Source organism: Ambystoma mexicanum, chromosome 11 (genome assembly GCF_040938575.1).
Source record: "Ambystoma mexicanum isolate Mex_15411 chromosome 11, UKY_AmexF1_1, whole genome shotgun sequence".
Classification (NCBI taxonomy): Eukaryota; Metazoa; Chordata; class Amphibia; order Caudata; family Ambystomatidae; genus Ambystoma; species Ambystoma mexicanum.
In genome coordinates this window covers 156,819,617-156,832,521 of record NC_090934.1, presented here as the reverse complement: position 1 = coordinate 156,832,521, position 12,905 = coordinate 156,819,617, and the positions used below count along the sequence as shown (strand labels likewise).

General features: G+C 45.0%; 1 protein-coding gene across 2 annotated transcripts in view; it reads left to right on the top strand.

The window, feature by feature from the left end:
• Positions 1–12,905, top strand: part of MYOM3 (myomesin 3) — a 450,074-nt gene that overhangs the window by 211,367 nt on the left and 225,802 nt on the right. For both annotated transcript variants that reach the window (XM_069622682.1, XM_069622681.1), the window contains 5 exons: positions 448–588; positions 2,697–2,858; positions 4,926–5,067; positions 5,163–5,362; positions 10,548–10,601. In XM_069622682.1, coding sequence (XP_069478783.1) covers positions 448–588; positions 2,697–2,858; positions 4,926–5,067; positions 5,163–5,362; positions 10,548–10,601 — 699 coding nt within the window. The remainder of the gene's footprint in view (positions 1–447; positions 589–2,696; positions 2,859–4,925; positions 5,068–5,162; positions 5,363–10,547; positions 10,602–12,905) is intronic.

Below are 12,905 nucleotides of genomic sequence, written 5' to 3'. Positions count from 1 at the left end.
GCCCTGGAAGCCTAGGTAAGCAAGAGTCATGGGGATGGGAGAGTGATCAATAGTGTCAAAGGCCATAGAGAAATCAAGAAGCGTAATAATGGAGGATAGTTGAGAGTGGTGAGCACAGAGACATGGGTGAGAGCTGACTCCATGGAGTGATGACTATGATAACCAGATTGGAAATGTCATTGAGTCCATGCACTTCCAGGTATGAGGTGATACAGTTGAAAACCACACACTCAAGAGTTTTAGAATAGTGGGGGAGATGGAATACAGGATGATAATTGGCATGTGGCATTGGAGTGGATAGCTCCACCACAGTGACACATGACACATGACACATCACCATTTTGGGCCAAGTGTCAGTTTTACCGAATTATATGTTTCTCAGCATTGTAAAGCGCATCGTCCTTTCATCTAATTTGTTGTCTTGTGTTGTCTTTCCTTGACCCGCAGCCACGTTGCCAGTGTACGATGCAGATTTCTCCACCGCGCTCAAGCCTGTGTTCTCACGAGAGAAGGAGCCGTTCACGCTCTCCAGCTTCTTCTCTTCTGGCTTACTCGAACACCAAAAAAAGGTCCAGTGGTTCCAAGATGGTATGTGGTGGAGTGTTTTTGTACTTCTGAATTGGCCTCGTAGGAGAGGCACAAAAACATTGAGCGTGTGATCTGTGCCCGATGTGTGGTATACAGAACGATTGCAAGGATTTTTCTCTCCCTCTTGGGGATCCCCTTCCAACCACGCACCCACAGCCCAGTAGAAAGATATTCTTCTTGAAATGATAGCACCCTTCTTCCGGGTGGCACATTGGGTGGTTCTCTGAATTGCCTAATAAACAGAAGAAGGTCAATTGCACGCCTCACCTGATATACATGACTTTCTAAACCTTGATGTTGCTATTTACAATATATTTTTGGCAAACCTTTCAGGCCTTATTATCCTTTGGTAATTAGCATTAAAACTAATGCAGAACTTTCTTTCACTATAGAACTTCTCCTATCCATTACCAATAGGAGTGTGAGGATATTTGTGCTGTTTGTTCTCTGATGCACATTGCGTTGGGAATCCACAGTGTACACCAGGCGCTGTGCAGGGCAGCCATAGCTCACAAGGATATCCTATTTTGCAGTGTCATGGACGGATGAGTGAGTCAATCTCTTCATGCAATAATGAAGGGTTGGATATATGAATACGTATCGTGCGGCCCAGTGAACTGAGCCCTCCCATGGAATTCTCTGCTGCACTTTAGCATTCCCAGATGGCATATGGGTATTCCTACAAAATATCCCCACCAAAAATATCGCCGTACATATGGCCGTTTGTCCCGCCATCGGGGGGGGGATAATTAGTGAGAGGGGCGGTTGCGGGGGTGTCCCCCGCACATTTTAAAATAATGTGGAGGTTGCAGGGGTGTTCCCCGCAGGGTTCATGGGTCAATATCGCCACAGAAATATGGTGATATTTTTGTATCGCAATATTTTTACGGGAATACTAACACATGGAACCGGCATATGGCGGTCTTAAGACCTCTGCCTATGGGAAAACCGACTGCGAGGCATCATTGGAAACACAAAGGTGACCCAGTACTATAGAGTTTTGAACAACAAGCTCCAGATGTTAATCCTTCATTAGCACCCTGCAGGTGACACTGTGCAGTCATTTACAGATGTTAATGGAACTGCAGTGGGCCCAACTACCTTAGCTTCTGGCCACACTTGGTAGACAATCCTGGCTACGCCTCTCACCACATGGTGCGGGCATGAGGTCCGAAAACACAAGATAGGCTGGTTTCCACTCAAGGAGCTGTTCAGAATCTGTCTGCTTCCCCTTGAGACTACCTCAGTGCTCACATCTCTACTGCCCCACACCCGCTGTTTCCTTCCACACTTACTGCAGGCCTACACACCACCAGTGACCTCCACACTCTCCCTGCATACCACTCCCTCCTCCCTTGGAATTCCCCAGCATTTGCCTCCTGCAATGTGCTCTGCAGCCCATCTGCCTCACCTAACTCTGCAAATGGCAGCCTTAGGAGGGGCAAAGGGATTACAAGTAGTCCCTTTTCCATGTCCATAGCAGTCATCTCTTGAGTAAGAACATTGCTGGTGTTTTCATACCTGTAGGCCCCACACTGGACAGCTTTCCCCGCCAGTCATGGCCTGGAGATATCACTACACACCTTGGCTCTGCTCCAGCCTTTCACTTGTGGTCCAGTCCAATAAACCTGGAAAAGCCTGCCTGTGTGGGCGTTATTGCTTAAACCCTTGACTCATCTACAAACTCAGAGAAACCGCTGGATAGGACCACATAAAATACACCTATGACAGGAACATTTGACTATTTTGAAGGTTTAGGGTCAAAAGTAATTTTGACTTCAGAGGCAAAACCTTTTTGTTATACTTTCCAAAACTTTAAGGGTATCGGCAGGGTTATAGCTCAAAAAAGTACAACATGGATTTTGACTGAAATTTGCAGGATGTCAGATCATGAAAGACAGATCTCAGACTCAATTGGACTAGGACTCTGTGTATCCCCTGTCTATCGCTAAACTGATACTGAGTTTTGATAATACTAGTCCCAGTGAAAGCTTTTATGAAAAGGAGGCCTGGGGATACTGCCTTCCCAATAACAACAACTACCCCAGTCACTGAAGGGAAGGAGTCATGCTCACACAGTCTTCATTTGACCTCTTGTCATAATACAGGTGTGTTGCTGCAGGAGCATGAGCGCCTCCACATGAAATGCACTGATCATGATGCCTCATTGTCTGTGCCCTGCGCTTACAAAGAAGACGAGGGCTTCTACACACTACGCATCCCTACGCATGATGGTCACAACCAGCAGAGTGCCTACGTATTTGTCAGAGGTAAGCCTAAACGTCATGGGTTCCTTAACTAGATCAGTGAAAACAATTGCCCACCCTGTGTACTTCTGGGCAGTAGTAGAAGCAGGCCAAAAGAATTAGCGGAACTGTAATTCTGGCGGGGGCGGGGGCGGGGGCGGGTGAGGCGGGAGAGCGCAAGGTGCAACAACTGTATCAAGGGGTTCTGGGAAGCTCAAGCTGACAGCTAGATGGGTGGAACAGGCAAAAGAAGGAGGTCCTCTGTATTCTTTTTCATTAATTTCTCTCAGTTGGTCAATCAATTGGAACATTTACATATGGCCTTTTGAAATCAATCGCCTCTCCTTATTGTTCTTAACTTTGCTGGAGACCATACATAACACCTAGCTAAACAACAGCTGCTTCAACAGGGGCCTGCCACTAGAAAGATGTGTGCTCTAATGAATCGAATGCCCTAATGTGCTACAAAGTCTGGATCCCAAGAGTGAACATTTGTATCTCCTCTGGTCTGAAAGGATCCATGGTATGAATAGTCTGTGGGCTGGACCTATCCCCACAGGAGTGCATTACAGTAGTGCAGTCACTAAGGCTACGACTAGAACTGCACACTTGTTCAGTGGCTTGAAGTGGCATGGGGGGCACAATCCCATGTGGCCCCCTAATGTTAAAATAAAACCCTGTGGAAATGGCTTGGACCTTTATCGACTGTAACATCTAAGCATTTAACCTGAGATAACTTGACAAGTGTTGCAAAAGTCAGGGGGGAGATGGGGTGTTGAGAATGATACTTTCTTAGCATTAAGAACCTCTTTCCTCCAGCTTCTGATAGTTAAGATGAAGCCAGATAGAGTTCATCCAGGGTGAAGTGTCATTCAGTCTTTGTGAATGTACAGTGAAACAAATGTCAGTTTAGCTGTAACTGCTGTAGGGTTGTAAAATGAAGAAGTACGTTGAAAAAGAAGAATTTCAGAATGGGGAAAATGTAGTGGAACTGTTAACAGTACAAGATAAAAGTAGTGGTACTCTGCTCCCAATAGTTCCCGCTCACTTCGACCACTGCCACTAAGGTTGAAAGAGTGCAGAGGAGCAGAAAAAGAACTTGGATATGTGTAGCATTTTGTTTTTGGAGTGTGCAGATCCGTCAGCAGCGTCCACTGTTGAGATTGTACCGTAAGGTGGGTTCGGACATGGTCCACCCTGCTTTGAGTGTAAACAAGGGGTCAAGTGGGCCACTCCGGTTCTTCCACATCACCAAGCCAGCTGATTACGGTTCACCGATTGCAGATCTTGCACATGGCACCAGCAGGGAGACAGTGCCACACCTGCCCCTCAGGTCTTACACACTCGAAAATTGCAGACAGCAGCATTAACCGGTCGCTATACAGGAGGAACTGTACACAATAGTACTACACATTTAAATTGCTCCAGAAATAAATACAAATATACTCTCCAAACATAGATATACACTATTTCACCGGTAGGCAACTGGTAGCTCTGAAGATGGTTTCAACTACAACTCCCACGATCCCTCACCATTCATTATACTAGCTGTGGTGGATGGGAGTTGTAGGCCACATCATCTGGCAGGCCAAAGCTTGAGTGCCCAGGCTAGTACATACAAATTGAGAATATTCTTAATACGTCCCACTAAGCAGGTTTTGGTGTCTCAACCGTTCTGCCACCCTGCATTAAGTTCCTATAAATGCAGTCTTGATGCGAATCATTGGTGCAGGTCATCTCCCCTTGACCCCATCACTAGGACCATTGACATCCTAAACTAAGCGGATCGTCCTGAGACCTAATCAAAACATTGCCTATTCAACAAGCACTGATGATGTACACAACTGTGCTTCCCTTTATCGGACGTCTGCAACATGGGGCTGGATGTTTTGGACTATGACTCCCATGATCCCTCACCATTCACCATATCGGATAGGGCTGATGAAAGTTGTAGTCCAGAACATCTCAACTGTGCAACTGGTCATTGTGTTACTCCACAGGCGGCCTCCTGCCTTGCATGATGCAACATAGGTCATTGTGTATCAACCTGTATCCACTAAACTGATGAGACTATCTGTCCTCCTTTCCCAGATGCTGCCGCTGCTGTGATGGGTGCTCCTGGTGCTCCACTAAGTGTAAAGTGCCACGATGTACAGAAAGATAGCCTGCTTCTCTCATGGACGCCGCCAAGCGATGACAGAGGAAGCCCCGTGTTTGGATACTACGTGGAAAGGTTTGTAAAATGCAAGAAGGGGTATTGCGTGCCAAATCCATAGACATGCATTGCGCGAGAAGGCAACTGGTTGAAGTATCTGTCCTCCGTTCCAGGCTAGACCCGGACACGAAGAAGTGGGTGCTGTGCAACGAGAAGCCAGTCAAGGTCTGCCGATTCCCAGTCGCAGGACTTGCGCAAGGAAAAACATACCAGTTCCGGGTGCAAGCCGTGAACCAGGCCGGCGCCAGTCATCCATCCAAGGCCAGTGATCCCGTCACAATGAAAGACCCATTGGCCGGTGACAGAGACATAGGTATGTATTGAGTGCACTCACAAAAATAGAGTACTTCTGTCCAAAACCCAAACATTATTTGCTTTTGCAAATCACACGAGGATCCAAATTGATCCAAATTGATCAATCCCTCCAGCTATTGTTCAATAAATGATTTTGTTCTCCAAGTTTTATTTTCCATAAAATGTATAATTAGCACAAGAACGTATCCAATATTATGACCATCCTCTCGGTGATGCTATGTAGAGGTTCCCAGAAGGATTCCTGTCCACAAACCAAATGTACTTACAATGATGCTCTAAGCCAGTCATAGAGAACATTTACAAATGTGATACTTATTTTAGAGGAGCTATTAACCAAATCTTAATGGTATCTCAACCCTCAATTTTTGGTAACTTTGAATGGTGGGTATTTATACTTAATACATAGTGTAGACTATCGTCCAGGTGATTCCAGACTGCTTTAATACATTTTGACTTAACAATAAATCTTAACCATTTAAAGCTTCCTTTATTTTACCATTAAACACTCATCAACCCAACTTATCAAAGAATCCTATCAGTAACATTATTGTATAATACATTTTTTCGCCTATATTTGTATTTATTTTTTGTTATTTTGGTGTTTTGGAATGCTCAACAGAGCGACTGAATCTACTTCATACGACTATGATGAAATGCAAGAGGTGGGGGTGGGGATAAGGGAATACAAGGATATGATTGGCTGCGAGGGGGGCAGTGCAAAACAGAGTTGGCTACATTGACAGCATAACCCAAAAGTCTCCTCCTTGAAGCAAACATTTGTAAGTATTAGACATAAAAGTGCTATTGCCATAATCGTGTTTTCTAAATGCAAGGTAGAATAGACATCCCGTGGCTTAAGATGACCTAGGTGTCCCATACTTCCAGTGAGTAGGGGTTTAATAGAATTAACCATTATCTTACACTGTGGAATTCCTGCTGGAAGAAGAACGTTTTAAAGACTTTACTGAGGTGTGGGAGTTTTTTTCTCGAGTATTTTTAGAAAGGCAACGCATACCTAACCTTTCGCTACTTGATGCCGGGGTCGGCTCAGAATGCCCCCACAATTCTCATTTTGCAAATCTCTCAAAACATGGCTCTTTCAACAACGTCTGACCAAGGACTAATTCCAATGGATGCACATACCGACGCACCAACCTCACACTACTGCACTACTGTTAAAAGATGCCAGCTCAAATGCCGGCTACCCACACTCTGTACAGGGTTCCACTGCTCTCGAGCTAGGTCTGCGCTTTAAACAATAAAATAAATAAATAAATAAAATGATATCAATCAACCTTTGCAAAAGTATTTCTTGGACCTCAAAACACGAAATGCCTGTCATGAAGGATGGCTGTTAATCATAGCTAAGTTAAGGGACAGAAAGTCATAAATACTGATTCATGTACATTTGGGAGTCATTCTGTTTTTTGGGAAATCAAAAAGGTTCCCTGCTGAAAGGTCTGTAAGTAAAAGAGACCAATGAGTAAAACATTGAAGTCCCTACTTGAGAAGATAACATTGTCCTGCCTTCTGTATCCAACTCTGAGAATATAAGACAGATGGAAACTGGATATGTAAAAGTCTCAATCTAGCCACATGGAGTGAAGGGGTGGACTTCAGGAGACATTCACGGAACATAGATATACCATCAGCATGTTAAAGAATACTCCTGAGACTCCACAATGTGAAGCCATATTTTATGCACAGTCGAATCTATGGATGTCTTTGAAATCCCAACTGTTCGTTTTTGGAGGTTTTGGCTTCAAGACACTCAACACAAGGTTGAGTGAAGCACAGCTGGTAATGATGAATCTTTAGATCATCCCAACGTTGTGTTTGTTGAAGACTTCCCAAAGGCTCTGTCAACAAAAACAGGCAATTTTTAAGGCTACACTCAGCTCGATTTCTAACGGGCGAAACAGATTAACCGCGAGCCTTATGCTGGCTAATCTCATAAGGCCGTGGACTAAGCATGCCTCCTTTACAGAAGGAAGCCTGCTAAATGGCAGCGTCCGGACCACATCCACCATACGTCCAAAATCCAGCAGCGGGAGAGCATTCTGTAGCGGGTGTAGTTGCTGGTGAGCTATCTAGCTACTACGATTTCATGGAGGTGGAAGTAAAGGTCTGTATTGAAGATGATTTCCAGATTTTGTGCACTTTTCACCTGTTTTGGGGGATGCCCATAGAATCTGGTCTAGGAAACGGTAGCCATCTTATTTCTACAGTGTCAAGGCAGGTGAGAAGACGTTTCTTCCAGCCATCCCAGGCCCTTCGTTAGCCAGTGGGTCAGGGTGCTGGCAGACAAGCTGTCATCCTCCCATGAAGCCATACCCGGCCATTCACCTCACCATGGAAGCGTGCAGGGGAGTTTGTTGCAGCCACCCCTATTGAGGTGCCTTTGGCAAGCACCTCACCCAGACACTCACAGCACCGGACATCACATGCTGCCAAGCCTGTGGACAAAGGGGAAAAGAGCTAGCACTAGTGGGAGATGATGTTGGGGCTGGAGTGTAGGGTGGGTGATGGTGTTTGGCCTGAGGGGTACTTGTTGCGATCGTTATATAATGATATTTGAACAGTTTTTATTCCATGGTGTCGAGACATGTGCATTCTGTGTATGTATGGGGTGCATGTGTGCCAAGTCAAAAGGAATTGTCCATGAAGTCCTGGTGGACCATTTATCCTTCTCTCACTTCCCCACGTATGCCCTGTGGTGCCCTGTATTCACCTGCAAAGTCTTCCTCAGCTGAGCCGGGGGGGGGGGGGTGAAGGTTATCTCATTAGGAGGCAATTCTATGTTCCTTCGTATAGACTAGTTGTGCCACATTGCGCATAAGACTATTATGTTCCCCACTTTCTCAGGAATGTACATGAGGGCACCACCTGTGTAGTGAAGGCACATGAATCTAGCTTTCGTCAAGGCAAATGTGCGCTCACTGCATGACCTGGTCCTCCTCTGGCACTCATAATAGGCTATCTCCTGTGGTGTATCAAGGCTCCTCACAGGTGACATCAGCCATCGTAACTGCGTATAGTCAGCATCACCTGCAAAACATGAATGAACTGTGTGACGCATGCATGACGGTGTGTGGGGCTGGGAATATGTTTTGGGTCCTGAGGTGATTTTCATAATGTACGGTGTCATCGCATGAGTTCAGTCTTTGTACTGGGGTAGCTCAGTCATGGTTCATCACCTGTTCTGTGCATTTCCATTGTGGCTTTGTGGTAATTGTAGTTGGGTAACATTGCTTTTGATTATGTACCCCATGTGGTTGGCAGTGATTAATGGGATTGTGGTTGACTACTGCTTCCCATGGGCCAAGTAAGTAGTCCTCTGTGTGTCCCCATGTATGCTTGTAGGGTGCTGTTCCACGGTGTCATGGCATCATGGGTGGCACCAGGATATTTGGTGCAGTTGTGGCTGCTTGTGAGGTCTGCATCACATCTCATTTGTGCATTCATGGAATGGTACTGTTTCCTGTTACCATAAGCCTGATCCATTGCCTGGGCGGGGACCATGGCCACATGTGTGCCGTCCAATGCTGCTACGGAGTTGGGGTGATGGTCAATGGTTTTTGAACGTGCCTTTGCTGCATGCACCTGCGCCTCGCTGATGGCCATGGAGATGCGCTGATGGACATGCCTCATGAGCGCATCCAGGACTTGGTACAGCACCTTTGAGAAAGTGTGCTGGGACATACCATGCAGTGCCCCAACAGTGTGCTGGTATCCGCCTGGGACACAGAAGTGTAGGACAAACACTAGCTTCAGCAGGGGATTGGGGTTCAGTTCTGTTTGCAATGGCACTCTGGAGATCGTCCCTGGATCAGGCAGTGTAGGTCCACGATGGTGGGACGGTACAAACGATAGAGCACTCCTGGGTAATTTTATTTAATGGTCTAAGTGAGTGGGGTCGAGCATTGTGTTAGGATGGTGCAGCTTGTGGGGGTGGTGTGTGGGTTAATCCAGTTGACCAGTGATCAGTCTGACGCGATGCTATGTTTTCCCATCAAGTAAAATGTATATGTTACAGAATGTGTTTTAAATCTGGATCATAGTGGTTTATGCAGAGGTGTGGAAATTAGATATCTGGAAAAGAGAAAAAAGCAATTGACATTAAAATGGTTCAGCTTACATTTCCTAATGGGGCTACAGGACCCCAAGAGCCCAAAAGACGACTTTTTCATCTGCAATGGAACAAAAAGAACCAGCATGATTTCACTAAAACACTAGGGGCAGAGGAAATTACATTGCATGACCAATTTTCTTGATAACCTGTTTGAGGCTGCAGCGTGTTAATAAAGTTTTTGACAACTGGCACAAATACTAAAATTGTCCGTAGCTGAAGGCATACCAACTTTGTTTTAAAACAGCATTTACATTGGCTAGATCACAAGCGCTGCATGGTAGCCGACAGGGGTATTGTACAAAAGGACCGAATGCCAAATGTTCGACTCCCATAAGTCTGACCCCCAATTTTCCGCATATATATATATGTGGGGGGGTAAAGTGTATAAAAAATGTATAGGGGCAAGGTGGTGGGGCTGTGAGGGGTCTCCCCGACATATAAATTCAAACTTTTGGGAGTCGAACCTTTGGATTCGGTAAAATCATTGCGCAGATCCCACACAGCTGGCACAGGGCGCTTCCTAGCTATGGTCAAATGACATCCATGCATTGAACTAAATAAACTAGCCCAAGACAACACCGTAATGCACATTGGTAAAATTGCGTGAATTATAGACATCATCTAGGGTTATGTAGCCTATAAACTCAACAACAACAAATAAAATAATAATGATAACATCACATTTCTGTATAGCATTTCATTCTAGACCCCTGCCCCCTTCTCAGCACTATATAGATGGTTAGGTGGAATGGAACTATGGTATACCAGGAGGTGAGAACTATAAATATTTGCTCTGCTGTGAGCTAGTTTCGAAATCCCTCTAAATTTCGAAAATTGTGCCGGTGTTTAAGCTACCCTCAATGAACATGTGATAGAAGCTTTAGCATGTAATGAATTCCGTTCGAGATTATCTGCATATATGTGTGGTCATTCTGAGAACTGGGTTGGCGAGCATAGTCCAATTTGTGCTTGACTATTTAATACAGGGAGCGTGTTAGATTCTTAATATTTTTTTCCAATGTGAGTAACCGTGCTATTTCTCTACACCTAGTGATCCCTTTGGGCGAAGGACGGTCGATCACAATCTGCAAAGATGATCTTGAAGGTAACTGCCTGTCTATGGTATTGACTAAGAGGTCTGTCAGTTGATGCGTGTAATTGTCTTTGTCAAACATGTGAAGTGCAATCCCTTTTGTCTTCTCTTATTTCTAATGTGGACTAGTACTGCTTCCTAAAGGTATGCAAGAATTATCTAAGAGGATGAGTGGTATAGTTATTGGAAACGCTATGGTCTTACTCACTTGAGTATCATGCAGTCGGGCTCCTTCCTGGCTCCATGGTATGCGCAAGACAGTGTCCAGTCATTAATTCGAAAAACAAAGGATCGAATGCAATACATTCGAGTCAAAAGGACCGGGAAAAAAAAGACCAAATACCTTTTTTTAAATAAATTATTTTTGTGTGTTTTGGTATAGGTAATTTTAATGGTTTTTGGGCCAAAAACAGGGGTTTGGGGGCAGACCTCCCCCCCCCCCTAAAAAAAGGCATTCAGTCTTTTTTTTCTGGTCCTTTTGACTCGAATGTATTGCATTCGATCTTTTTGTTTTCGAATCTTTAACCCTAAACCGCGCAAGACACATGGCTTCACCCCGCATTGAATCGGTAAACACTCTACTAGAAGCTACATAGGTGGGACCTGCTTCCCAGTAGGATGGAGAGGGCTGAGGGCGTCTGTTTCAGTGATAAGCTAGAAACTGACAAACAGCAAACACTGAATGTTGAAGAATGATCAGGTGACCTGCAGCTTACTCCACCAAAGGTCAACGCTGTATCAAGAAAGCAATGATGTCTTGGAAATGGTGAGGTCAAAGAAGAATAGCCTTACTTGGTTTTGGGAAACTAACCTTTGTGAGGACTTTCCTTAATCCCTGTGCAAAGGACAGAACTGGGAGCCAAAAAGAAAGAAAACAAGGAACGGACATCCTGGAATGAACGATTTCGGTCTGCCTTTCAAAGGCGACAGAAGCAATTGACAATACCCAGCAAGCACCCAGAAGTCCCGCTTTGCCGCGGGAGACTCTGCTGCTCTGTTCTTTGCTCTGCTTACCATTTTGGATTGCCTGCAAACGAAAAGGATTCATTCTTCACTACAACAACCAGAAGGTGAAAGATAACACAGACTTTACTTATAGTACTTTTAGTACTTTTAGAACTCAGTATTGACATATATTTCCCCTTTCCTTAGGCTTTACCTCAATTCAGAGGAGGAGGGACTACATAAGGGAGGCTGCGCGCGCACTGCGCGCGTGCACCCAGCAAGTCCCAGAAGTCCCGCTTTGCCGCGGGAGACTCTGCTGCTCTGTTCTTTGCTCTGCTTACCATTTTGGATTGCCTGCAAACGAAAAGGATTCATTCTTCACTACAACAACCAGAAGGTGAAAGATAACACAGACTTTACTTATAGTACTTTTAGTACTTTTAGAACTCAGTATTGACATTTATTTCCCCTTTCCTTAGGCTTTACTTCAATTCAGAGGAGGAGGGACTACATAAGGGAGGCTGCGCGCGCACCTCGCATGCGCACCCAGCAAGTCCCAGAAGTCCCGCTTCGCCGCGTTCGTCGCGGCTAAGCGGTGAAGGTCTGTTCTGCCACTGCTATTATTGGTATCAGTCCTCCCTTTCAGCCCCCAATTTGCATTTTTTATACCTTGCGAAAAATGAAACGAGGTATAAATTCTTTGAAAACCGGAATGCCGGTTGTAACTTCATTACACAGCACCAACGGTGCGAGTTTCTCTCATACTTAATTTCCTGAAGGTTTAAAAAAAAAACCTTGCTTAAGCTCTACTCCCCGTGGATGTGCTACCAAATCCACAAAGAGCACAGCTGAGCAAGTTTTGGGTATGGACATTCGTTCCTTTTGCAGGGACTCTAGCTGTGGGGATAATATCCCATGCACCACGGTTACCCCTTCTATGGGCACAAAGGACTCTTCGCAAGGACTTGCCACGGATAAAATCGCGATTGGGGAAGGTTCAAATGGACAAATAATGCCCACGAACACCATGGTAAAGGACCTTGATGGTGAGAATGTAAAATCTGCAACAGCTTTAGGCCCAACCGTTACGTTTGCAAAAGAGAATGTTTCCCTTACTGATAGCATTTTGCTAACAAATGTTCTAACTGGCGTTGTCGCCCCTTCTAGTGAAGCAGCCAATATGTCTGTCTTAACTGTTAGCAATTCATCTAGTGCTAAAACAGTCTCTAGTCCTGCTTCTAAGGACATACCTATAATTGATCTGGATGCAAATGTTTCGGCTTATTCACCACATACTGGCTCCGCCAACTTATCCAAGTCACCTACGCTTTTCACAAATATTAGCGCTTCCAATTCTGTGGATAATTTGTC